The 27,134-nt window shown below is 50.1% G+C and overlaps 1 protein-coding gene and 1 long non-coding RNA gene across 3 annotated transcripts in view; one reads left to right on the top strand and one right to left on the bottom strand.

The window, feature by feature from the left end:
• Window positions 1-2,945: 2,945 nt before the first annotated feature.
• Window positions 2,946-8,012, bottom strand: LOC308575034. The gene is made up of 3 exons (XR_014002679.1): window positions 7,782-8,012; window positions 5,591-5,710; window positions 2,946-3,698 (listed from the first exon to the last, which is right to left on the bottom strand). It is a non-coding gene; the product is annotated as an uncharacterized lncRNA (long non-coding RNA).
• A 1,120-nt stretch (window positions 8,013-9,132) lies between these two features.
• Window positions 9,133-27,134, top strand: part of CNIH2 (cornichon family AMPA receptor auxiliary protein 2) — a 51,582-nt gene continuing 33,580 nt past the window's right edge. For both annotated transcript variants that reach the window (XM_081173416.1, XM_081173415.1), the window contains exon 1: window positions 9,133-9,557. In XM_081173416.1, the coding sequence (XP_081029542.1) occupies window positions 9,477-9,557 (81 nt within the window). In that variant the 5' untranslated portion in view covers window positions 9,133-9,476. The remainder of the gene's footprint in view (window positions 9,558-27,134) is intronic.

The following is a 27,134-nucleotide window of genomic DNA, read 5'->3' as shown; positions in this document are numbered from 1 at the left end:
CCAGAGCAGGTTACAGCATTAAAAGCAACATTTAGAACAACTTTCATGATGGTCTAATGACATTGCAATATAACAGAATACCAAACCAGAAAAACTACCGTATGGAAAGTCTGTAGCATAGTATGAAAATCCTCTGTAACAGAATATAACTATGCCAGCTAATTCTAAACAAGTAGCTGGACATTTGTTAGAAATAATATTATGTAGCTGCCTTCTTTACCTTGAGCAATCCGGCTGTGATGGAGGGCATAGTAGTAAATTTTGAATTGCAGGTGCCTATTCTGGTAGCCCATATAGTCATTATTAGGATGAGAACAACTGCAATCCTAGCTTCTTAGGAGTGTTGGTTAGTTCTGACTGAATGGGTTCAGCTTATGAATCAGGCATCTTTTAAAGGTCTTCATCCCACTGAAATGCAACCTCTAGCTTTTAATTAGAAATGCAAATAGGCATTATTATCTAAACTGCTGGCATGAAGCTGGAACCTCATCAAAGGAAAAGAAAGAAGTGTCTAGCCTCTTGTTTCCCTCTACAGTGGTACCTCAGGTTATATACGCTTCAGGTTACAGACTCCGTTAACCCAGAAATAGTGCTTCAGGTTAAGAACTTTGCTTCAGGATGAGAACAGAAATCGTGCTCCGACGGCGCGGCAGCAGCAGGAGGCCCCATTAGCTAAAGTGGTGCTTCAGGTTAAGAACAGTTTCAGGTTAAGTACGGATCTCCGGAACGAATTAAGTACTTAATCCGAGGTACCACTGTATTCTAATCTGTTACAAATTTGAAAGCTTTGTTAACACTTCACTCACTTGCCAGAACAAGAAAAGTTACTTAACACTGCCAGTGCTTCAACCAGCAGGTGACATTATTTGCTCCTGCTCGGGTGGGCAGAAGTAATCCCAGAGCTGTGTTTTCCCTCATCATTACACCACTGCTAATACTTTCTATTAAGACCAGCTAAAATAGGAGAAAGGAGAAAGCCAGCTTTTGTGTTCAAGGTTTCGTTTTTAAAAAATAAATTAATGCTTGTTTGTTTCATTGTGACCTTTTTGTTCAGGTGCAGGGAACCTTTGGGCCTCCGGATGTTGCTGAACTACAACTCCCATCTGCCCTAGCAAGCGCAGCCAGCGGTCAGGGATGATAGGAGTTGTAGTTCCGCAACATCCAGCGAGCCAAAGATTCCCTACTGCTACTTTAGTTGTTCCCTAATGAATACTGTAATATGCGCTAATAAGCAGTTCTCTTGAGTGCCAGTGCTTATGTATCTGCATAACGTTCCAGAGCATTGGCTGTTTTTAAAAAAAAGTAAAGGTGCTAAGAGAGTCCCAGCAGATTTTCCATGAAATAAGTGAAGCTGCTATGGATGTTAATGACAACAAAGCTAGAAAGAGTGAAGGCAACACAACTACTGCTATCAACAGGCACAGTGCTTATCAGGGCTGGGGAACGTTTGGTTCTGGAAGTGTTGCTGCACAACATCTGGGCATGAGAAGTGCTTTGAACACTTGAGAGAAGAATACAGATAGGAAGCATGATACTCTTTATAGCGTAGCCAATGTACAGTGGTACCTCGGGTTAAGTACTTAATTCGTTCTGGAGGTCCGTACTTAACCAGAAACTGTTCTTAACCTGAAGCACCACTTTAGCTAATGGGGCCTCCTGCTGCTGCTGCACTGCCGGAGCACAATTTCTGTTCTCATCCTGAAGCAAAGTTCTTAACCTGAAGCACTATTTCTGGGTTAGTGGAGTCTGTAACCTGAAGCGTACGTAACCTGAAGCGTATGTAACCCGAGGTACCACTGTAGTGCCCAATATGGTAGAGGGAAGTGGGGGGCAGATGGGGCTGGGAAGGTAGCCCATCTAGGAAAAGGAAAGCTCTGACTCTTGCGAGATATCTTTGGGAGAAGAAAAGGCTAAGGCGGTTGTTATCAACCAGTGTGCCGTGGCACCCTGGGGTTCCTTGAATGATGGTCAGGGGTGCCACAGGCAACACTGGACTCTGTTCCTCTTTCCCTCCCGCTTCTGATGCCCTCTCGTATCTCTGCCTCCCCAAGGCTTGCACAGCTGTTTGTTGCAGCGGCCCTGGCTACAAGCTCCACAAGTGAATAGTGCCTCGGGCTGGGCAGGGGGTGCTGGCTGCCAGAAGATGAGGCAGCCTTGAGTAAGCAAGCAGGTAGGCAGGCAAGGGAACCCAGCCAGCCAGTCCTCCAGCCCTTGCTGTTGGGAAAGGACAGTGTGAGGCACATGAAGTGTAGGTGGGTTCCCACAAGGCAAGACACAATCATAACAGCAAGAACCTTTATTGAACTACATAACTGGGAAGCAGGCAAAGCAACCGCTTATATACATTTCTGAAAGCTTGGGCCACTCCCACTCACAATGTGATTGGCTGTCTAAACTTCCAAGCTGCAAATCATGACTCAGAGTTCAAGGGCCAATGGAAGAGGCCCAGATCCTGAAATGTTCTGTGATTGGACATCATGTATCGAATCAGAACACAGGAGCTCAGAATCCTTAGTCCAGACTCTAGCTCAGGCAAACACAGACCACTGAACACATAACACCACATCTCTTTGGGGTGGGGTAAGATCAGAGACAGGGACGCGGGTGGCACTGTGGGTTAAACCATAGAGCCTAGGACTTGCCGATCAGAAGGTTGGCGATTCGAATCCCCGCGACGGGGTGAGCTCCCGTTGCTCGGTCCCTGCTTCTGCAAACCTAGCAGTTTGAAAGCACGGGAAAGTGCAAGTAGATAAATAGGTACCGCTCCAGCAGGAAAGTAAACGGCGTTTCTGTGCGCTGCTCTGGTTTGCCAGAAGTGGCTTAGTCATGCTGGCCACAAGACCTGGAAGCTGTACACCGGCTCCTTCGGCCAATAAAGCGAGATGAGCGCTGCAACCCCAGAGTCGGTCACGACTGGACCTAATGGTCAGGGGTCCCTTTACCTTTAAGATCAGACACCGGGGCGGCAGCAGCACCAACAGCTGCTGCCCAGAGGACTCCCAATAAGAGAGGAGAGGAGACTGAGGAAACTCCACAAGGGAAGGGTGTTCGTAAAAGGATGAGAGACTGCCAGCATTGCAGGCAAGGGGTGACATAACTGGGCTCCTGAGCCCCACAGGGGTGCCACAGGAAGAATGTAGTTGGTCAAGGGTGCCATGGACTCAAAAAGGTTGAAAACCTCTGGGCTAAGGAGTAAACCCTACAGAAACCAGAATCCCTAAGATGGTGGGTCCTGCCTGCCGCCTTCCTCCTTAGTCTTAGTGTTGCCCATTGTATTGCTCAGCGAAGAGGAGGATGTGAGCAATGCTAGAATTAGCTGGCTCTGCCTGTCCTTGGCTCTGGCTCCACCTGCTTTGGGGCTCCCTGCCTTCTGCCCCACAAGTCCCCATGACACACCAGCCACCACTGTTTACATCGGATGCATCCGCACGAACTTGGCTGCATGAACAAAGCCTGTGAGATTATAAAGGTTGCAAAGTCGAGGATTTCAGTTGCCTGGGCAACCTAAACCGAGCCTCCTCTCCCCCAACCCCATCGCTTTTCGGTTAGTGACATGGTCTTAAAGCCAGCGACTGCTGTTTCCCTAAGGTTCTTACCTCACTTTGGCGCTCTGGGCAGGGAGGAAGGGGCTGGTGGGTGGATCTCGATGTTGTTCTTGCATCGTGTAATCCAAGAGATGGGATTAGTTCCTTTAAAACCTGCGTGAAAGAACGGCTCAAAATTGAATTAACAATACTGAGGGATTTGGGGGAAGGTGGGGGGGGGGAAGCCCCAATGTGTTTCTGACAAATTGAACAACAACAACAAGTAGACAAAGCCTCCAGAGTACAAAGCCCAGATTCCAGGGATTTGCATGGGGTTTAGAGCCGATGTTTTTCTAAGGTATGTTATGTGCCGAAAACCGCATCTTCTTGTGTGTGCCCTACCCCACCTCTCTGGCCTGTGAACTGATTAGGGCATATATATATTTTTTGGGCTGACTTAATTTGGATCACTTGCAGCTGATCAATCAGTTAATAAAGCTAAATGCACATGTGTACCACCCAAACCAATATATATATATCAGTGCTGTTGTTATTGTGATGAAACATTTGCAATATATGAACCCACACATGCAGAAAATCTGAATCCGTTTCTAAGCCTTTAAAAGAGGGAGATTCTATTGTTGTGGTTATTATTTAAGTTTACATCTGGTCCTTCCTCCTGAAGGAGTCCAGGGCAGCAAACACACAAACACCTTCCAAACAATCCCAGTACAGATGCAGACTGGGAAATATCTCATCTTAAAAGGCTTGTTAAAAGGCCTTCAGCAGGTGCTGGAATGGCAAGAGAGACCATAATTAATGGGAAGGAGATACAAAGGGGTAGCTAACACACAACACAACACAGACCCAATTCCTATATCAAAAGATGATATCTGCCAGAGGCCCTCTCCTGCTGCACACAGTGATTGATTGGGTATATAATCTTTCAGGTATCCTAATCCCAAGCTGTAAAGGTAGCTTTTTGATATAATCGAGTGCTGCAAGGCTGGCATCAATGGTTGGTATGGCTGGGCATTTTGTTTTTCAAAGCAGGTTTCTAGTCCTCAGGAACGCTGAGGTTCCAGTTGCAAAGGCAGAAGTCTGAGCAAGGCTTGCTGTAAAGGAGTGACTCACTGAAGGAGAGAGGCCATGGGGTCTTGTCCAAAGGATCTGTAGAAACCTGGTACAGTACTGGGAAGAAGTGTGAGAAGGTACAAGTGAATTGCAGAAGCTGCTGCACATTACTGTAGGGCAGGGGTGGCCAACTCCCAAGGGACTCACAGAGTTAAAAACTGTCAGTGATCTACCCCCCTTTTGGGGGTTCAGGTCAAAGTTGTTGAGCTTCTTTTAGGAGGGAGGGAGGGCTTTTTTTAGGGGAGCCAGAGTTGTTGGGCTTCTTTGGGGGGAGCCAGTGATCGACCAGTGATCTACCACAGATGTCCAGTGATCTACCAGTAGATCATGATCTACCTGTTGGACGTGCCTGCTGTAGGGGATAGTCCTCTTGCATTACCATTTCCCATTCTTTTTGACACCAGAACCAAAATGGCCTCCCTGAAATAAGCTTCATCCCCATTTATTAAAATGTGGCGATAGAATCACCCTGGTTCTGAGGCAGGTGGTTGGAATGGTCAAAATAGGATTAGGAAGACCTGGGTTCAAATCCCCGCTCAGCCACGAAGCTCATTGGGTGATCCCAGGCCAGGGACCAACTCTCTGCCTAACCTACCTCACAAGACTGTTGGGAAGACTGAAGGGTAAAAGACGTGGGGATGGAGAGAACAACCTTGAGCTCTTTGGAGTAAAGGTTGGGGTATAAATGGAATAAAGAATTGCATCTTGAAGGAGCCCTCAGTTATTATAACATTTATACCCCCACCTTTCATTCAAGGTGGTCAAGGTGGTGTACGTGGCTCCCCCTTCCCCATGTTATCCTCACAACAACCCTGTGAGGTAGGTTAGGCTGAAGTACAGTGAATGGCCCACAATCATGGGCTGGATGCAGATTTGAACCCTGGTCAAGGTTGGGGTTATGAGTCTAGCGCTCTAACCACTATACCACATACCTCTTAAGGCTGCCTCCATTTTAAAAAGTTGTGATTTGGAATTTTAAACTGCGGTAGGACAAGACTTTTGTCTTTTGTTTAGAATGGAATATGAACGTTCAGGAAGGAGCCTGGAATATCCTTGAGGAAAGAGAGAGAGACACACAGGCACACATATTCCAATCACAACTTAAATGAATAAAATATTCATTATTGTGTGTAACTACCCACTGATTCATTGGAGCAATAATCTTAATTAGAATACCATGTATTATTGAAGTTCTGTTGAAGGAGGGGGGGTGCACAAACACTCAGACACTACCACCCCATTAAAAAACACCACAAATCTCCAAAAAGGGATCCAACAGCTTGCTTTGGCAGCTCCTGTTGACAACTGATCGATGCTTCTGACAGAATAGAACATTTTGTCAGATTTCATCAGCATGTGAGGAAAGAAGCTCTGAATGTGTGTATTAAGAGCCGTCTGTCTTTTTTAAGAGTTATGGGGGGAAGGACACACTGAGAGACAGACACAGTGACCAGGGCTGCGGACACTCCACATACTGAACACACATTATTTCCTCCTGACAATCCCGGGAACTGTAGTTTACCCCTGTAGTTTATTCCCACTGGTTGTGCTGGCTGGTGCTGGTGGGAGTTTTAGTTCAATAGCATCTAGTCAGCATCATGTTGGCTGCCCTTGTACCTTACAGAAGACACTTCTATGTAGGAATTCTTGAATAAAACACGCCGTGTACCTATCTTACCCATACATATTTGTTGGCTTAAAAATTTGTTGACTAAAAAAAGGGTTCTCATAACATCTTTCAGTCCTAACACACCAGACATTCCTCTCACACACTGCGCTTCTGTCAATCAGTTGCACCACTTTCCCTCCCTCCTTGCCAGCCACAACACTGTCTCCCTCATGTTTTTACACAAGTGTGCCCATGCACACCAAAATGGAACTGCCCTGGCCTCCCATTCAGCTCCCTTTTCCTTCACACGGAGACCCCGTGCGATTCTCACACACACAAACACACCCCTCTCGTTTTCCACCCCAACCCTTGTCTGTTCACACGTCCTGCCTGTGGTGAAGGCACTGTGTGTGTGTGTGTGTGTGTGTGAGAGAGAGAGAGAGAGAGAGAGAGAGAGAGAGAGAAAGAGAGAGAGCTTGCAAGTGAAAGAAAGAACTGCATACATAAGAGAGAGACGAAAGAAACAACTGCATACATGAGAGAGACGTTGCGAGGAAACCGTGAATATGAGGGAGCTACTGAAAATACGGGTGAGAGGCAGGAGGAGACATAGGAATGGATTTGGGCGGGAAAGAGAAGAATGAGGTGTGAGGAAGAGCCTGGTACATCATAGCACAAGCACACTGCTTCCTCACATTTCCCTTTCATGTTTTTCTCCTCATAATCCACACTCCTACACAAGCCTTTCCCAGTAGTAGATAGGTAGCCGTGTTGGTCTGTCATAGTCAAAATAAAAAAATTCCTTCCAGTAGCACCTTAAAGACCAACTAAGTTAGTTCTTGGTATGAGCTTTCGTGTGCATGCATATTTCTTCAGATACACTGAAACAGAAGTTGCCAGATCCTTCTATATAGTGAGAAGGTGGGGAGGGGTGTTACCACCACCCTTCTGAGTAACACCCCTCCCCACCTTCTCACTATATAGAAGGATCTGGCAACTTCTGTTTCAGTGTATCTGAAGAAGTGTGCATGCACACGAAAGCTCATACCAAGAACTAACTTAGTTGGTCTTTAAGGTGCTACTGGAAAGAAGCCTTTCCCAGTCACTCTTTCCTGACAGGATATGTGCCCCATTCTCCCCTGTCTGTCTGACACACACATACACACACAATGCATTTAAAACACAGTCAGAATCCTCGGAACAGCAGTTTGTTCCTCACAGAACTACAATTCCCAGCACCCTTAGCGAACAACAGTTCCCAGTTTATTTGGTGGTGAGGAGCCATGTGCTTTAACGTATGGCGCGTAGGCAAGCCAGTTGCCCCGTCGCTCTCCTCTATGCAAGCACAAGCCCCTCATGCATCCACACAGTCACACCTCTCCCCAATTTCCTTCCTCCCCCCTCTCATTTTTGTATCATGATTTATCATCCAGATTTGTTAGCCACTACATAAAACTTTCCGGGGCTCCGAGCAATAAATGGGGAAGTGCGGATTCCAACGAAGTTCTACTCACAAGCAGAGCCACTGAAATGAATGGGCCTAAATGAGCAGTGTGCTTTTATTCCAAAGTGGCTACACTTAAGTAGATGTAACATGATGGGCTACTGCTCAATGTCTGCATGTGTATACGGTATCATGCCCCCCCCCCTCCATATGGGCAACCACGACCTCTTTCACACTCGCTTCCACACACTGGCGCGCAACCACATTCCCTTCGATGTTTTCACCCGCGCCTGTATGCAGCGCACGCTAAGCCACGCCCCCTTTCAGACATCCAGAGCCACGCCTCCTCCGACTCACATTTGACGCCCACGATCGGCGACAGCCACGCCCCCTTTTCACACGCGCGCACACTCCGCAGGCTCGCCCCCTTTGAACGCAGCACCGCAGCCATAACATCTCCTTTTACGCATCATTTATTATTATTACCCAAGGTCCCAGGGCGGGTTACGGTATAAAACACAACATTAAAAGAACTTTGAAAAGCGGGTCCTATACTGTGTATCTCTCTCCATGCATGTATAGTGTCGAAGGGCAAGGGAAAGACCCCTTTAATACCTCCACGCTACTGTATGAAATCCTTTACCCCCAGTGTAAAGGTGTAGTGGTTAAGGAGCTGGGCTGGGACGCCAGAGACCAGGGTTCAAATCCCCTGGGACTTAACTTCCGAGTAGACACCGCTAGGACTGCACTGTAGATCCCATATTACAGATCTCATTTTATTGATTGATTGCATATCCTACCTTCCTTTCCCCACCCCACCCCTCCAAGGTGCTCAAGGCTGGCTTGGCACGTGGTTCCTCTCCCATTCCGCCCCTCCATCTCATTTAATCCCCACAACAACCCTGTGAGGTAGGAGGGCAGGGCAGGGTTCAAGATGAAAGCTTCGTGGCTGAGGAGGGCGGGGACCCCAACCCTGTTCTCTCCGCGGTCCTCCCGCAATGCTCTAGTGCCAAGAAAGGGCAAGTAAGCCCTGTCCCGCACCATCAACCACACGACACACACGCGCGCCACTTGAATGACAATGCTCAACTATTTTATTGGGGAGACCCCGGCCACTAGGAGTTGGCTCCTATGCTCTAACCACTGCACACCGCTGCCTTATTCCGACTGGAGCCCCACGAGGCTCCCTCCCTCGCTCCTTCCCCCACCAGCGCAGGCCCGCCACGTGCTCCTCCTTCCCTGGGAGCCGAGCAAGGGACTCTCCCTCTTACCCCCCCACCCCCCGGGGGGAGAGCGGGGCGCGCACCCTTCCTGGGGCGACTCCCTCCTCCCCGCCCGCCCTCTTTCTCCAGCAGCAGCAGCTCCTCCAGGTAGAAGCAGCCCCGCCAAGGAAACTCTCCTCGGTGGCGCCGCCCCGCTCCCTTCCCGCCGCCGCTTGCAGCTCCTCCTCCTCCTCGTCGTTGGCGGCGAGGGCGCCTCGCTCTCCCTCTCCCGGCAGACGGCGGCGAAGGAGCAGGATGAAGGGGGCGTCGTCGCGGACCTCGCAGCAGCAGCAGCTCCTCTAGCCGCCTCCTCGCACCTTCCTCGCCTGCCGCTCTGCCCCATGGCGGAGTAGCTGCGCGCCCGCCTTTGCTGCCTTCGGGGCGGGGGGTGGGGGAGGGAGGAGGAGGTTGCCAAAGTGGGGGGAGGTCGCGGGCCGCCCCCTCCCTCGACAGCACCGCCGCTACTGGGACCACCACCGACGGCGCGCCCCCTCCGCCCCGCCATGGCCTTCACCTTTGCCGCCTTCTGCTACATGCTCACCCTAGTCCTCTGCGCTTCGCTCATCTTCTTCGTCATCTGGCATGTGAGTCGTCGGCTTCCCCCCACCCTGGAAGGGGGGACATGTGGGGTGGGGGGGGTGAAGAGCTGGGCTGGGTGTGTGGGGAGGGCTGTGGGGTGGGGGGATGTTCCAAGCGGGGCAGGATGGGGTGGGGGGCATTTATAGGCAACAGGAATGGGGTGGGAGGTTACAAGTAGGGCAGCAAAGGGTGCATTTAAATGCACCTGGGGGCTGAGGCAGATCCAAGCAGGGGGGGGGCTCTGTAACGGGCTGGGGGTTCATGGAGGGGAACATCTGGGGTACCCCAGGGTGGGGGGGGGAGAAGAAAGAGAGCAGGGTCTCTGGGGAGGGCAAGATTGCAGTGGGGCTGCGAGTGCGGAATGAGCGGTTGGTTGGGATGTTGTCAAAAATGGGGGAAATAGGGGTGGAGAGATCAGGAAACTGGAGGGGGGGCATTGAGGGACTAAATGGGATTAGGGAGGTGGGGGCAGGGGACTCCTCAGTGGGACTCAAAGAAGGGGGCAGCAGCTGCCAAAGTGTGTTGGGGGGTGATATGAGACGGCAGAGTTTTCCAATGGGGCAGGCAGTGGGGTGGGAGAGTAGGGAGGCAATTGGGGTGAGAGAGGGGTCAAGCTGGGGCAATTAAAATGGATAAGCAGTGGGGAGCTAGGGAATGGAATGGGGGGAGCACAGGCAGGCAGTGTGTTGGGGGGGATAGATGGCAGTGGGGGGAGATTGGAGAAGGTGATGATGGGGCTGGAGGAAACCCCACAGAGAGGTTTGGTGATGGGGAAGTTGGGAGCGCTCATCTCCGAAAGGGTTGGTGGCGGGGCAGTGATGTTTTTACCCAATTCCTTCTCGGCTGCATGTCTTCTTCCCCAGTCCCTTGAACCCTGAGCCAGCCGCCTGCCGTCTGGAAGGAAGGCTGTTGCCCAGTGGTAGAGGGCATGAGGGTTTTGGGATGGGGGTGGCGGCAATTGCTTGATCTCAAATAGTGGGTGCTGGGGTCACTAAGCAAGGGGGGGGTGTAAATGGTTCAGGGGGGCAATAGCAAGGGGTCCTGGGCATTGTGTTTAAAAGCTAAAGAAACAGCCCTCCAAATGTGGGGCACTGTGAGCAGCTGTCTTATCTGCAAATCTGGTTTGTGGGTTTGCGGGACGGTTTGTGGGGTTTCTTTCTTGCTCCCTGCTGGAACGCAGGTGGGTTTCTGAAAAGAGGGGAGCATGTGGGTGAGAAAACCGAACAGTGGGGGGGGATTTATTTGGATGGGTGGGGACAAGGTGTGGTAGGTAGAGATCCCTCTGCATTTGGGGGTCCGTAAACATGGCACTAGAGATTTTCATGGGTTTGGGTTGGGAAGAGTCGGGCAGTCGGCATCTTGTATACCAGGAACCAGTGTTTCTGTGCTACAAAATCCAGCATTATTTCTGGGCCTATTGGAGGAAATTGATACTCTTTTTTTGGGGGGGTGCTGTTACCGGGCAAAGAATCTCATTTAGGGGGACAGTGGGAGAGGATTTCAGAAGCCAGCAGATCCTACTTTCACTCAATCCAGCCACTACCTGCTGTTTCTTTCCCCTTCCTTCATCTTCTTTGCTCTCCCTATAGTTATTAAGGTATGTGGGTTTTTTTGTGGCTGGGGAGAACTGCACCTCAGATAGGACTGCACCTCTGACTTGATATTTAACACCCTTCCTCTCAATTCTGCCCATTCCGTTGTTATTTTTTTGTTAAAGAGGAGGAGTAGAAGAATTTTTTGGGGTGGCAGTGGTGGAATATGCACTTTTTTTTCTTGTGGGGCTCAGAATCCTCTCCACCACCCCCTCCCCACACGTTCTCCCTATTATTGCATTTTTCTTTGCCTGAAGAGTCGGACAGAAAATAGGGGAGGTTCGTATTAAAATAGCTTTGGTTATCTATCCGTTTGTATTCCTCATGTGCCTTTTTCTGGGACGACCTGACTCTCTGTCCTCTTTCTACCCCCCTTTTTTTGTTCCTTCCTTCCTTTTCGGTGACGCTTCCAGGAATCCCAGAAAAGAAAAGGGGGGGGGAGAGGAACACACACACACACGCATACACACACATACACACACACACACATTTTCCTCCCTCTGTTCCATCCATCCCCTCCTAATTTTGCTTTCCCTTCTCTCCCCCCCCTCCCCACCCTCCATCCGTAACCAAGGAACCTGGCTCTGGTTGCCATGGAAACTACATATGTTTACAAAATGATGCTCCCTACTAATAATCCGGATGCTACTGTCTTTTAACCCCTTGGCTGCTGCAGCCCTGTGTCTCCCTCTCCCTTCTTCTGCTCGTTGGATGCGCTCTTCCCCCACCCACACACCCATGCACACCCACACACAAACACACCTTCGTTGGCATTGATAAGTCGGGGTGGGGGTTGTTTATTATTAACAATACGTTGAAAGGTTAGGGAATAGTTTGGGAAATGAGACTCAAAAATGACAAGCTGTGGCAAGGAATCCTGATACGTGCGGTTTAGAACAGAGCGCCCTGCACAAACCCTTCCACAGCTCTGGTGCATAAGACCACATAGCACAGTCCGGTTACCTCTGTCAGGAGCTTCAAGCCTCATCAGTCATCTTATGCCCTACCAGAGTGGCCTGGGGATGGAGGCAGCCCCCAGGGGTGTCTGCTTGCCATTGGGGCTGATTGGGCAGCAGGCAGGGAGCCCGCCAGCAGGTGGCGCCAGAGCCAATGGCAGGCAGAGCCAGCTGAGTCTAGTTTTGCCCCCCACCCTCCTCCTTCCTGCTGAATAATATACAAGGGGCAACGCTGAGTCCAGGCCACCCTCTGGACTGGCTGTAAGTAAGAAGGTAGGCTGAGAGCAGGCTCAGGAAAGGGCCATAGCTGCTTTGGGGGGATTAATAAACATTAAAATGGGAGGGGAAAGGAAAGGGCCATAGCTTAGTGGTAGAGCACCTGTTGTGCGTGCAGAATCAAAGGTTTGATTTCCCACCTCTCCAGGTAGGAATGGGAGTGTCCCTGGCCGAAACTCAGGAGAGCTGCTGCCAGTCAGTGTAGGCAATCCTGAGCTATATGGACCAATGGTTGGCATGGTACATAATAAGGCAAATTCCTATGTTCGTACAGGGGTTGGGGCTGTGCCCCCATTCGCCCTACCAGAATAGCCTCCCTTCCGGCATGTTAAAGGTAAAGGGGACTCCTAGCTGTTAGGTCCAGTCGTGACCGACTCTGGGGTTGCTGCGCTCATCTCGTTTTATTGGCCAAGGGAGCTGGCGTACAGCTTCCGGGTCATGTGACCAGCATGACTAAGCCGCTTCTGGCGAACCAGAGCAGCGCACAGAAACGCCGTTTACCTTCCCACCGGAGCAGTACCTACTTATCTACTTGCACTTTGAGGTGCTTTCGAACTGCTAGGTTGGCAGGAGCAGGGACCGAGCAACGGGAGCTCACCCCGTTGCGGGGATTCGAACCCCCGACCTTCTGATCGGCAAGTCCTAGGCTCTGTGGTTTAACCCACAGCGCCACCTGAGTCCCGTTCCGTCATGTTAGGGGCTGCTTATAGGTGGTCAGGATTTTGTTCTGTGCTTGTGTGCATGGAATTGTGTGGTGGGTGGGCAGTGATGTGGTTAGGCAATTGTTCAGATTCTGGACTAAATGTTCTTGTAAGAGGCTTGGTGTTCTCCTTAGATGAAAGTGGGGGTTATTTAATACACTTCAGAATGTGGTAAGCCAGCCCATCCCCCAACCCCCTGCTGCATTTGAGAAGGCCTTCCCAGACAGCACCGGGTTCTCTCAGATGAAATTACACCATGTGCATCAGGTGTGCCGTCCCCAATATGGCATCCCAGCCCGCCCTCCTCTCTGTCTCTGCCTCCTACGCTCAGGTATAATATGCACAGCTGATTGGCATGGCTTTAAAGTCATAGCCAGGCTTAATTTGAAAGGCAAAAGTACAATCAAGCATGTGCAGAGCACCTTTGGTCTGTTCCCCCCACTGAGGATGTTTGGAGAGGGAGCTTAACTCAGAACTGCACCGTAGAATATTTTCTGTGCAGGATATTCCAAGGGTAACTGAACATGTGCAGAGTGCGTTTGCTTTTTCCACCGAGGGAAGGCCCATAGTGCAGCAATAGAGCATCTGCTTTCAGGTCCCAGGTTCAAGCTGCAGCCCTTCCAGCTAGGGCTGGGAGAGCCCCCTGCCCGAAAATCTGGAGAGCTGCTGCCAGTCAGTGTAGACAGTACTGAGCTAGACGGACCAGTGTTTTGGCTCATTATAAAGCATCTCCCTCTGTTGCTAAGGGAGAACAGCCCTCCATGCAGAACATCCCAGATTCAGTCACTGGCCTCTCCACTGGAAAGATGATGAAGAAGACCCCCCCCTGCCTTAGAGAGCCACTGCCGGCCAGAGTTGGCAGTGCTGGACTAGATGAAGCTACAGAGATTGCTCAATAGCCTGATGCCTTAAGGCAACTTCCTGTGTTTCTAATCAAGCTATACTAATGCTTCGTTCCTAATAGACAACAGGGGGCTGAAAGGTCACAGAATCTAACCTTGTATATAAGACACACCTCTGTGTTCCATCCTGTGTTTGCTGATGAGACTTAAAGGGCTTTTCAAACTTCATGCCTTGTGTGATTTGTGTAAGCCAAATCAATTGTTTTCGCAGAACCGAAAGCAGAAGGTGTGTTAGGTGTGTGGGGTTGCAACGCAAGCGAGTCTTCTGACCAATTTATTCCTGGGACATTTATTCATTTAATATACGCCCCCTCCCCCAGTTCTGCATGGAGCATAGGGCTGGCTTGCACGGTTCTCCTCCTCTAATCCCCACAACAGCCCTGCGAGGTAGATTAGGCTGATAGCCAGTACTTGACTCCAAGGTCGCCCCGTGAGTTTCGTTCATGGCTGAGTGGGAGATTCGAACCCTGGCCTCCCAGGCCCTGACCCCACACTCTACCCACTAACAGTGCACCGGCTCTCATCCCTGACCATTGGCTGTGCTGCTTGAGGCTGGAGGATCTAGGAGTCTTGGTTGACCACAAACTTGACATGAGCCAACAGTGTGACGCGGCAGCTAAAAAAGCCAATGCAATTCTGGGCTGCATCAATAGGAGTATAGCATCTAGATCAAGGGAAGTAATAGTGCCACTGTACTCTGCTCTGGTCAGACCTCACCTGGAGTACTGTGTCCAGTTCTGGGCACCACAATTCAAGAAGGACACTGACAAACTGGAACGTGTCCAGAGGAGGGCAACCAAAATGGTCCAAGGCCTGGAAACGATGCCTTATGAGGAACGGCTAAGGGAGCTGGGCATGTTTAGCCTGGAGAAGAGGAGGTTAAGGGGTGATATGATAGCCATGTTCAAATATATAAAAGGATGTCATATAGAGGAGGGAGAAAGGTTGTTTTCTGCTGCTCCAGAGAAGCGGACACGGAGCAATGGATCCAAACTACAAGAAAGAAGATTCCACCTAAACATTAGGAAGAACTTCCTGACAGTAAGAGCTGTTCGACAGTGGAATTTGCTGCCAAGGAGTGTGGTGGAGTCTCCTACTTTGGAGGTCTTTAAGCAGAGGCTTGACAACCATATGTCAGGAGTGCTCTGATGGTGTTTCCTGCTTGGCAGGGGGTTGGACTCGATGGCCCTTGTGGTCTCTTCCAACTCTATGATTCTATGATTCTATGGTGCGGCTTCAAGTCCAGCCACATCTGGATGGCCACAGGTTCCCCAGCCCAGACTATCCCACTCTCCCGCGACCCCCCGTTGAAGCAGGAACTGCTTGGAGCCTCATGTGTGAAGCCAGGGATGACAGCTAGCGGGGCATGCAAAGGCTTTGAGGCTGACGACCTGCCGTCTCCGTTAAGAAAAATAGAAAAAGGACCTCTGAACGCTGGGATCAGTGGAACTGCTGGTCTGCCTCTCCTATGTGCGTCTATCTCTTTCCACCCATCTGTGATTACTGTGGAGGGACTCCATCTCAGAGTACACGATGTGCGAGGCTGGGTTTGAAGTCCGCCGTTTCTCATTTTCAGGAGCATCGGGTCGCGGTGACACGCCAGTTGCGGCAATCTGTGCCGTGGTCTGGGAATGAATTATAAAGCGGTGGCGGCAGTGGTGGTGGGCGCAGCCCTCTGCCTGCTTCTTTACAATACATTTGCCTTAGACCCACCGGTAAGGGGGAGGCTTGGCGGATGTTGCAGGGGGAGAAACGAAAAAGCCATGTGCTCAGCCGGCTTGATGGTGAGAGCAAGTGTCCTCCTTACCAGGCTGTGGGGGCTCTCCTTTCCCTCTCCATCCTTGCAAAGTCAGCATGGGCTGCCTCTCGGGATTTGCGAGCCCGGGGAGTCAAGCGAGTCGGCTCACCGCAAGCCACAGGGTCAGGCAAGTCGACTCACACCCTCTGGTTCACTCCGAGAAAAGCCGGATTTCAGCTTCTGAAACAGAAAGTGAGGGCTGCTTCGCAGGCCAGATAAGGCAACAAAGGTGGGGGAAGAATATCTGCTTATGGACAAGACACCCCCTCCTCAATCCAGTTGGTACCCCCACACACATCGGGCGTGTGTACATACCTTTGCCACTTCAAAAACACTTGCTTCCTTCATTCACACGTTGAACTTTTAAGCCACGGAAGCAGTAATGGCTGCCTAGTAGCGTTCGAAGCCTCCCTAAGCTTCTAGTTCTCATGAGGTAGGGGAAATCCTTACGTTTCAAATACACATGCATTTGGAGCACATCCTGCCCTAGCCTCCCCCCCCCAAAGGACCCTGGGAACTGAAGTTTGTTGAGGGGGTGCTGGGAACTGGAGCTCTGCGAGGGATGCAAACTACAGTTCCCATGATTCTTGGGTGGGCGAAAGATGTGCTTTAAACGTCTTCCTTATTTGGGTAGCTTTGAAGCCTGCACTCTGCAGTCATTGCTGGAATATTTAAGGGTTTTTGCAGGTGTGCAGGTATCTCACTAATCTGTGTCTTCCCCCATCAACCCCTGTTTTCTTTATTTCCATTTTTTACATTGCCTGCGGAAGATGATTGAGCTGTGTTCTCTCCTCCTAGAAAGAGCCTCTCTGCTCGGGGTTCCTGCCAAGCCTCGTTGCTGCTGGTGCCCACTGGGGCTGGTGGGGCAGAGGGCAGGGGAGCCCAAAAGGGGTCGGAGCCAGAGCTAGTGACAGGCGGAGTCCCTCCTATTCTCCCCCTCCCTGTTGAGTTCTTCAAGGGGCAACCCTGAGGAAGAGGAAGGTGACAGACAGTGCCCACCCTCTGGACGGGATGTAAATGGGGCAAAAGATTCCTGCATTCTGGGGCAGGGGTGCCCCTTCCAACTCTCCCATTCTGTGATTCCAAGGGGGCAGGCAGGTGGGGGCTGGCCCAGGGCAGACTGAACGGACCGGCCTCCGCTGCCTGCAGGATGCTATAAGCTCATACATTTTTGTTATTACAATATTTGTATCTCACCTTTTCCTCAAGGACCTCAAGGTGATAGATATGGTTCTCACCGCTCCTACTTATCCTTAGAGCGACCTTGTGAGGTAGGTTAGACTGAGAGATGGCGATTGACCTAAGATTGTTTGGATGTGTGGAAACTGGAACTCGGGACTCCCGGGTCCTAGTCCAACATGTTTCCCCCACCTCCAAAGTTTTCAGTCTTCTACCCCCCCCCAATTCTGTGAGTGATAAGGGTGCTCAATTCTTCATTGGGGTGTTTTGAGGACGGGTTGCCCCCTTTGTTTAAATATTTCTTTTCATTCCTTCAGCCCTCAAGGTTCCCTCGAGCGTGCTGATATCTCTCCCTCTTATGTCTCAGTTCTGCAGATTTCTTTAAAAACCTTCTCTTCTTGGGTGTAGAAAGAAAAATGAAAGGAAGAGTGAAATGTTTGTTTTTATTTTATTTAACAACCTTTATACATTACTTGATTGTAGTAAAACCTCCAAATGGGTCGCAAGCGGTGTTGAAATTATCAATAAAAAACAGTGAAAAGCAGTGAAAAATAATTAGAAGAAAAGGAGATTAAAACAGGTCATCAGCTGCCTGTCTGGATAGGCTTAAGCAAAACTGCTTTAAGCAGGCACCAAAATTATTTGTTAGTGAATGTGGTAAGTACAGTTTTGCAGGCCCATCTATCGCATGCAGGTATGCTTGTAATGGAACAACGTCAAACGTGGTGTGGTGGACTGTTAGGAGTGTGTCTCTAGGACTTGGAAGACGAAGTACAAATCTGTCTTCAGCCATGAACCATGCTGGGTAACCTTGCGGCTAGATCTCTCTCATCATCAACCTCATAGGGTGGTTGGAAGAATTTTTTAAAAAGAAGAAGGGCAAACTGTGTGTGCGCAACCCTTGGAGCAAAAGTGGGGTGAATAAAAACGTAACGTAAGCAGATCCTTGGTGGCAGACCCTGGTTTGTGCAAGATGTCTGCACCTGAAACAATACACAAGCTAGCCATGGTTCCAAGGTATCCGGTTTCAACACATAGAGTCACAGAATGGCAGAGCTGGAAGGGACCCCGAGGGTCATCTAGTCCAACCCACTTCAATGCAAGAATCTCAGCTAAAGCATCCCTGGCAGATGGCCACCCAACCTCTGCTTAAAAACCTCCACAGAAGGAGAGTCCAGGTAGGTCTGGGGATGCCCATTGCGGTGGAACCGACGGCCTGAGTCAGTATAAGACGGCTTCCTATGTTCTGTTGTGGAAGGACTATGCGTGGCTCAGGGGTGGAGCACCTGCTTTGCATGCAGAAGGTCCTGGGTTCAAACCTCGGCATCTCCAGGTAGGCATGGGAATGCCTCTTGTACGAAACCCTGGAGATCCACGGCTAGCCTGTTCTGAGCTAGATGGAGCTGTGGTCTGATTCAGGAACACAGGAAGCCCTGTTTATCCTGTGTTCTCATCTTCTACGAAGGTGTTCTGCGTGGTATGTGGTGTGTAGGGTTTCTCTCCTGTCTCCCATTTTAACTGTCCTGGACCCATTTTGCCCCTTGCATGTACCCAGAACCTCCAGAACAGCTCTTGTTCACATTTTAAAACGAGACTCCCTATTTATTCCAGAAATTTATTGGCCACCCCCCACCCCGCAAAGCCCCCCCATTCCGTTTACGGCATAGTAGCATAGTAAACAACATAATGTCACGTACGCAGCATAATGTCCGTAAAACAACGTTTAAAAAACAATACGCCAATACAATTCACCATAAGCAATTCATCTATAAGCAGCTGCGCCAAGCCACGCGTCAGGCCAGCCCAGTGATAAACTCCGCAACGTGGCCCCTGCGAAACGCAAGTTGTCTAATAACATAAATTATCATCTGTGCTCAGGTGCAACTAAAAACATACAGCATATTTAGCGCCACCAGCAGCAGTTTGAAAAATAGGGTTTTAGAAAGCCAGCAGTCGCAAGACCTAAACGCACAAAGGGTGTTCAAAGTGTGTATGCTTGAACACAATAAGAGCTCTGGCTGGCAAGCAAGACTCTGTCAATTTCTTTGAAACTTGGTACCCTTTTTTGGGGTACCGTTCTCCGCTGGAAATCCCAACGTATTATTAATCTCTGTTCCACGGAGGGGGGGAAAATCTGGTGGGATTTGTTTATTTGTCGTTTTGAAAAACCAGTAAATCTTGAAAAACCAAAACGTGCAAACCTAGTTCTAAACACATAACGGCAGGCCCTCTGTCGGCTCTCACTTGGGGGCTTTTCCCATGTGGGATAATTTCCTGCAGCGGTTGGGGGCAGTGGGTCAGGCCCATGCCAGCCTCTTGCTTTGCCACCCTACGTGCCAGGCTATGTAAACAGCTGCCTCATCTCACTTGACAGAAGGGCCTGCTTTGCCGAAAGGGTGTTTTAAAATAGAGCCTCTCTGTGTGTGTGTGCTTGCGCGATGGGTAGCAAATCGATGTTGGAATGATCTTGTGAACGTGCCCTTGGAGAGCTCCTTGCCCGCTGGGTATGGTTTTAACTCGCTGGGTCCCCTCAATTGGCAGCTGTTGTTGCCCTGGCAACCAACCGTACCTCCCAGGTCTGTGCGGTTGAGGTGAAAAAGACTCGGCTGTATTTATTTCCCCCCCCAATCCCCTCCTCCATCATCTTCCCCCCTCCTTCCCCATTGGGGGCAGGTTCTTGTCTCAGTGGGAACGGGGGGAGCTGTGCTTCTACGGGGGCGGATGGAAGTAGAACAGAAACCAAGCTCCCAGGCCTTTGATATCCGTTCTCACTGTGGGGCGGGGGGGGGGGAGAGAGGAACAGCTTAGTTTGAAAGTAATGATACGTGGGGCACACGTCGCCCCCGGGTTTGGTCGCTTTGGCTCCAGATTTCTCAGCGGCGAGGTGATAGGGGGACGACAGAGACAGAGAGGTTTCTTTGCAAGGAAAGAGCAAGGGCTTGTGGGGGGAAATGCCAGGTATCTAGGCAAATTTGTGTGCCCGGATGCTGAAAAACCAGCGGCAGAGATGACGGGGGACATCTTTTCAAGAAAGAAATGCAAAAAGGGGTTTGGGGTTGTGCAACTTTGGCAGCCCGGAGAGGCAGGAGGTGGAATGGCTGGCTCAAGAGATTCATAATAAAACTCGCTCCCGGGGTCGTCGTACGCGAAAGGGGAATCGTGCGTAGAACTGCTCATGAAAGTGTGAGGTCATTCATGGGTTGTTTGCGTCAATTTTATTCATGGAACTGTAGAGTCGGGAGAGACTCCTGTGGTCATCTATTCCAACCCCCTGCCTTGCAGGTATCGCAGCTCAACGATTCCTGGCAGGTGGCTGCCCAACCTCTGCTTAGAAATCTCCAAGGAAGGAGAGTCCGCCATCTTCTGAGGGAGTCCGTTCCCTGTCAAACAGTTCTAACCACCAGGAAGTTTTTCCTAATGTTTAGTCGGACACACTTGCCTTCACAAAAGAGCTCTGGGTGGTGTCCATGGTTGTCTCTCCCCTGCAAAATAATTCTATCTTAATATCATCCTTGTGAGGTAGGTCAGGCTGAGAGGTCAAGAACAGCCATAGCAGAAGGCTAAGTTCACTCTCCAGCATCTCCAGGTAGGACTGGCAGAGACCCCTGCCTGAAGCCTTGGAGAGCAGCTGCCAGCCAGTGTTGACCAGGGGCAGGGAACTTAAAGACCAAGGGCCATGTTCTGTCCTCCCAGCCTCTCTGTCTAGCACTCTGGACTTTTCCCAAGTCACAACGCCTCAGTGGTGTAGCATGGGTTGCTGGCATCCGGGGCGGGGCAAGTGTTGTGCCCCCCCCCCAGTGGACTGGGCAGCTGGGGTAGGGGCACACGCCAGGGAGGGGGAACAGTGCCCACTTCCAACAAGCTCCTTGCCCACTGCCTCCATCCACCTGCTCACTAGACCAACCCTCCTGCTGCCTCAGCTGCCAGGGCTGTGTCCTTGAACTGTAATAAAACGTCCTGCTTGCCTGGATGAAGAGCAGTGGTTGAGAGTGTTTAGAAACCACTGGTTTTCCCCTGGCTGCAGCTTAGGGCCAGTTGTGACCGACTCTGGGGTTGCAGCGCTCATCTTGCTTTATTGGCCGAGGGAGCCGGCGTACAGCTTCCGGGTCATGTGGCCAGCATGACTAAGCCACTTCTGGCGAACCAGAGCAGCGCATGGAAACGCCGTTTACCTTCCCGCCGGAGCAGTACCTATTTATCTACTTGCACTTTGACGTGCTTTCGAACTGCTAGGTTGGCAGGAGCAGGGACTGAGCAACGGGAGCTCACCCCGTCGTGGGGATTCGAACCGCCGACCTTCCGATCAGCAAGCCCTAGGCTCTGTGGTTTAACCCACAGCGCCACCTGCGTCCCAGTGGTTGCAGCTTTAGCCTGCTATAAAAAAGGAAAGCGTAGCACCTGTTGCTCTGCCCATCACTGACGGGCAGCCCCAGGGGGGTGCGCCACGAGGCAATGCAGGTCTTGGCCTGACAAGATGTCCCCCACCTCTGAGGCCCCTTCTGCACTATGCATTTGAAGCAGAACCATGGCACTTTAAACAACCATGGCTTCTCCCAGAGAATCCTGGGAATTTGAGGGTGTTGAGAGCTGCCCCCTATTCGCTTCCCAGTTGTTAAACTACAGCTCTGCGAGGGGCAGAGGGGTCTCCCAACAGCCCCCCCCCCCCGATTATTGGGGGGGGGTGCGGAAGGCCATTGCTGTTCAAAGTGGTGCTTTAAATGCATACTTCAAATGCACACATTGACGGTATTGAGCTAGATGAGCCAGTTTTCTGACGTGGCACGAGCCATCTTTGTAGGGTGGGTGGTCTAAGAAAGTCAGAAGTGTCTGGCAGCTGGATCAGGCCCATCTCACCCAACGTCCTGCTCTCCCAGTGTCTGACCAGATGCTCCACCAGGAAGCTTGCAGGCAGGACCCCTGAGCACGGCAGCCGCTCTCTCGCACCTTGCGATTCGCAGCGACTGGTCTTCCGATATTGGGGGTGGTGCACAGTGGGGAGTCTGGTGGCGTGTTTCAGAGTTTGTTATGGAATCCTGATTAGTCTGCACAACTGAGCGAATATGCTTAGCTTAGCTGCAGAGGAAAGGGGAGGAAAAATAAGATAATTTCTGCCCAGGGCTTCGTTTGAGTGAGGGCTCATGGGCATTCTCTTCAAGGTCTGGGTTTGGTTTTCTCCCCCTCCCTTTTAATGCAAGTTCCTGAAGCATGTGAAATAATCATGCTTTATGAGCTCTGGGACTTTGTTGTCCATGAAGTGCAGCGACCTGAGATGGCCTTTTAAAAAGGACTTGGACAACTTTGCAGAATCAACTGCTTTTGGCAGTGATTAGAGGAGAATGGAGCCCCTCCTCACCTTCAGAGGTGTGATGGAGATAATATTCCTGCCTCTCCAGCTTGCCAGATTTACCAGATGTTGGGATCAACCACCTATAGCAAGCAGGAGAGGAAGGCGGCTGCGTTGATTAACCCTCCCCTCCCCAGATGTGACTTCCCACTGACACCCAGTGTTAGAAATTTGGATATATAAAGGTAAAGGGACCCCTTACCAGTCCAGTCATGGCCGACTCTGGGGTTGCGGTACTCATCTCGCTTTATTGGCCGAAGGAGCCGGCGTACAGCTTCTGGGTCATGTGGCCAGCATGACTAAGCCGCTTCTGGCGAACCAGAGCAGCGCACGGAAATGCCATTTACCTTCCGGCTGGAGCGGTACCCATTCATCTACTTGCACTTTGACGTGCTTTCAAACTGCTAGGTTGGCAAGAGCAGGGACCGAGCAACGGGAGCTCACCCCGTCACGGGGATTCGAACCGCTGACCTTCTGATCGGCAAGTCCTAGGCTCTGTGGTTTAACCCACAGCGCCACCTGCGTCCTTTTGGATATGTAAGTTAGGTGCCAAATGGCTCCTTAAAACCAGGGTTGCAATCACCAAAACGGAATGCCTAGTTGCCATTTGGGGGCCAGACGGCTCGAGAGTCATATTTTTCAATGTGACTTTTTGGTTCCTGAAATTCATTCCGATTGTGCAGATAAAATATAACTGACAGAATTCTGCAGGATGTGTTGCTGTAGTGTGTAAAAGCAGTCCAGATCCAAGGATCCCCAGGCAGGAAACTCCAGATAGTGGAGATGTCAGGTGCCATCCTGGCTCACGGGCATCTTCACTTGACTGATAGCAAGTTACAAAATGTCCCTGGTGAATTTTGAATGAATTTTGACACCCCATCCCTGGATTGCCTATTGTTGTTGTTGTTTAGTCGTTTAATCGTGTCCGACTCTTCATGACCCCATGTACCAGAGCGCGCTAGGTACTCCTGTCTTCCACTGCCTCCCGCAGTTTGGTCAAACTCATGCTGGTAACCAACCATCTCGTCCTCTGTCCTCCCCTTCTCCTTGTGCCCTCCATCTTTCCCAACATCAGGGTCTTTTCCAGGGAGTCTTCTCTTCTCATGAGGTGGCCAAAGTATTGGAGCCTCAGCTTCACGATCTGTCCTTCCAGTGAGCACTCAGGGCTGATTTCCTTCAGAATGGAGAGGTTTAATCTTCTTGCAGTCCATGGGACTCTCAAGAGTCTCCTCCAGCACCATAATTCAAAAGCATCAATTCTTCGGCGATCAGCCTTCTTTATGGCCCAGCTCTCACTTCCATACATCACTACTGGGAAAACCATAGCTTTAACTCTATGGTCCTTTGTTGGCAAGGTGATGTCTCTGCTTTTTAAGATGCTGTCTAGGTTTGCCATCACTTTTCTCCCAAGGGAGAATGCCTATTAGGCTTGTGGAAAAGTTTCATGGGCATCTATAGGACCTTCTGGTTTTCTTTGGGGGGGGGGGAGCCTAATTGTTGCACAGGGAGGGAAGCCACAAACCATATCCGGCTCCTGGGAAGCAGGTTTCACACCCTGAGCTATTTGTAGAACATAGGAAAATTCCTTCTGCTGAGTGAGACCGTGGGTCTAACTAGTTCAGTGCTTCCTACACTGATGGACAGTGGCTTTCCGGGGTTTCAGGCAAGGGGTCTTTTTCAGCCGTTCCTGGAGATGCCAGCATCGAACCAGGGACCTTCTGCATGCAAAGATGGTCTGCCAGTAAGCTATGGCCCTTCCCATAAGGTATCAGGTGATGGCAAGCACCTTTCTCTGCACTGCCAGGCCCTTTCCAGGCATCCATTCTTATTTTTCATTCATGATGGTTTGTGCTCCTGATGGTATCAGGGCAGTTATAAGCCACATTTCCACAGTATTTGTGTCTTGGACAAGGGCACCTCCGTCAACTCCTGGAAATCTCCAGAGTAATCTACTGAGACAATGAACGTGACATTACCTAATGCCTGTGATTGATCTCAATTTTTACGCGTGATTTGTTAAATAAATCACCTCTGTGCGAATGATACATATCTGCACAGGGAATGAATGGGGAATAGGAGGTTCTTTTGAGCCAGGCGGTTTATCTGTCTTTATTGCCGAGGCTTTATAAATAAAGACTATTACAAAACAACATTTCTCCCTGCGGAAGTTTTGGGTCTCTGTGAGTTTTTCAGTTTAAAATCAGTGTCTATCCTGTAACTTTCTGCACCGCAAATGTTCTGCAGGTTGTGTTTCTTTGCCCTACTTTTGTTGTGCAGTAGTAGCCTCTCTAGACAACAGTGTTGTGGTAGCGTTGAGGAACTGCCACAGAACAACAAATGGAATAAATCAACCACTAGTGTGTTGTTGAGCTCCTATTGCTCAGTCCCTGCTCCTGCCAACCTAGCAGTTTGAAAGCACATCAAAGTGCAAGTAGATAAATAGGTACCGCTCCGGCGGGAAGGTAAACAGCGTTTCTGTGCGCTGCTCTGGTTCGCCAGAAGAGGCTTAGTCATGCTGGCCACATGACCCGGAAGCTGTACGCCGGCTCCCTCGGCCAATAAAGCGAGATGAGCGCCGCAACCCCAGAGTCGGCCACGACTGGACCTAATGGTCAAGGGTCCTTTTACCTTTACCTTTAGTATGTTGTTGTGTCAACAGAATTATACCTGCAATAAAACCCCAATGTGGAGGGGCCCTCTGTCAGAACTGTCAGTACACGGCAGAGAGGGGGCTCTCGGAGGTTTGGGGTGGGCTGCCACAGAGAACAGCCCTCTAAGCTGTGGGATTCCCTCGCCTGGCACACCCTCACAGTACAAATTTGGGTGAATGCTACCTTTGTTCTCAGGATCCACCCTGCTCCAGTGACTGCCAACTGTTCTTGTTTTTGAAATAACCTTTATTAAATAATAATGGTTGCATGTTGAACAGGGGGGGGGGAATGACAAGCTAAGGAGGTTTCTCCCCCAAAATCAAACAGTATATAAATTTTACGAAATACATAAACACCCCACTCTTTCCCACCCACCCCAGTCTGAAGACATTGCTCAGCTCTAAAGAGAAATACCAATAGTTTACAAAGGAACGGGCATGCAAAGGGTCCAAAAGTTGTTAATATTGATACAAAGGAAAACGTTAGCAAAACCATATATTACGGAATGAGGCAGGTACAGTTTGTCTTGTAGTGTCTCTGTGCGTGCTAAATGAATGGACAGTCTCTCAGGGGTTTCTAGCTACACAAAGTTTTTTGCATCCATTTTTCGGGAAGTGCTATGTCCCAAATTACATTATACCATTTTTTGTACTTTTTGTACATTTAAACCCTTTGCGTCTTTCCAATTGCTTGCTGTCGATACTATTCTTGCTGCCACTAATAAGTCACCAATTAAATGTTTATATAATGACCTTTTGGTTGCCTCCTCTGTCATTTGTTTTGGCTGTTTTTAATAGTGAATCTTAAATTGTTTGTTAACCTGCCCTGGGTCCTGCTGGAGAAGGGCAGGCAATAAATTTATGATTCATAACAATTCTGAGCTAGGTGACGCCGTAGCCTGGTCTCCTAAGGCAGCTTCTGAGCGTTCTCCCATTCTGGTAACAGACTGGGGAGCTGTCCATAGTCCTGAATGTTCAGATGCAGCCGGAGCTCAAGTGATTTCCTGCTCTTAGCTCATCCTCCGATGGAGGTAGAAGACGACATAAAATCAGTGGGTGGTTTCCAGCTAAATTCTACTCAGAGTAGACCCCTTGGAAGTAATGCACCTAAGTCAGTCATCTTGATTAATTTCAGTGGGTCTACTCTGAGTAGGACTAACGTTGGATACAACCGATTTAATCTGAACATAGAATTGTAGAATTGGAAGGGGTCATTTATTTATTTGTTATTTATTTAATTTATATACCACCCTCTACCTGGGGGTCTCAGGGCGGTCATCTAGTCCAACCCCCTGAAATGCAGCAATCTTTTTGCCCAATGTGGGGCTCAAACCCATAATCCTGAGATTCAGAGTCCCGTGCTCAATGGACTGAACTATGTAGCATGTAAAGGTAAAGGTAAAGGGACCCCTGACCTTAGGTCCAGTCGTGGCCAACTCTGGGGTTGCGGTGCTCATCTTGCTTTATTGGCCGAGGGAGCCAGCGTGCAGCTTCCGGGTCATGTGGCCAGCATGACTACGCCGCTTCTGGCGAACCAGAGCAGAAACGCCGTTCACCTTCCCGCTGGAGTGGTACCTATTTATCTATTGCACTTTGAGGTGCTTTCGAACTGCTAGGTTGGCAGGAGCAGGGACCGAGCAACAGGAGCTCACCCCGTCGCGGAGATTCGAACCGCCGACCTTCCGATCAGCAAGCCCTAGGCTCTGTGGTTTAAACCACAGCGTGACCCGCGCCCCTGATTTAGCATGTAGTCAGTGTTAAAATGGGCCAGTGACTACATAATGATTTGTGTGTGGGGTTGACTGATGCCCTGCTTTCCCTGGAGTCCGGGGCGGGGGGAGAGAGAGCTTCCTTTTGGCATCCTGCTCTGATTTCTGGATGCACCAGAGCTATTCCTTTTTGGTGGGATCAGCATTTCTTTGCTGACTTCCGCTGTCTGCTTGTCTCAGACCATCATTTGTCTGTCTGGCTTTCTTGGTTTGCTGCATTTCTGTCTTCTCCCTCCAATAATGTCGGTGACTCTGTGTGTGATGGCGAAAGGGGCTCATATCAAATTATCCTGACAACAACCTGTGAGGTAGTCTTCAGTGGAGAGAAACCATTTCAGCCAAAGTGCTGGTGAGCTTTTGTCCCTGAGCAGGGATTTAGATTTGCATCCTCTGGGTTGTCTCCAACCGAGTTCTA

This window comes from Podarcis bocagei, assembly GCF_964188305.1.
Source record: "Podarcis bocagei genome assembly, chromosome: 16".
NCBI lineage: Eukaryota > Metazoa > Chordata > Lepidosauria > Squamata > Lacertidae > Podarcis > Podarcis bocagei.
Note: the sequence above shows the minus strand (reverse complement) of the source record. Positions and strands in the feature narration are given on the sequence as shown.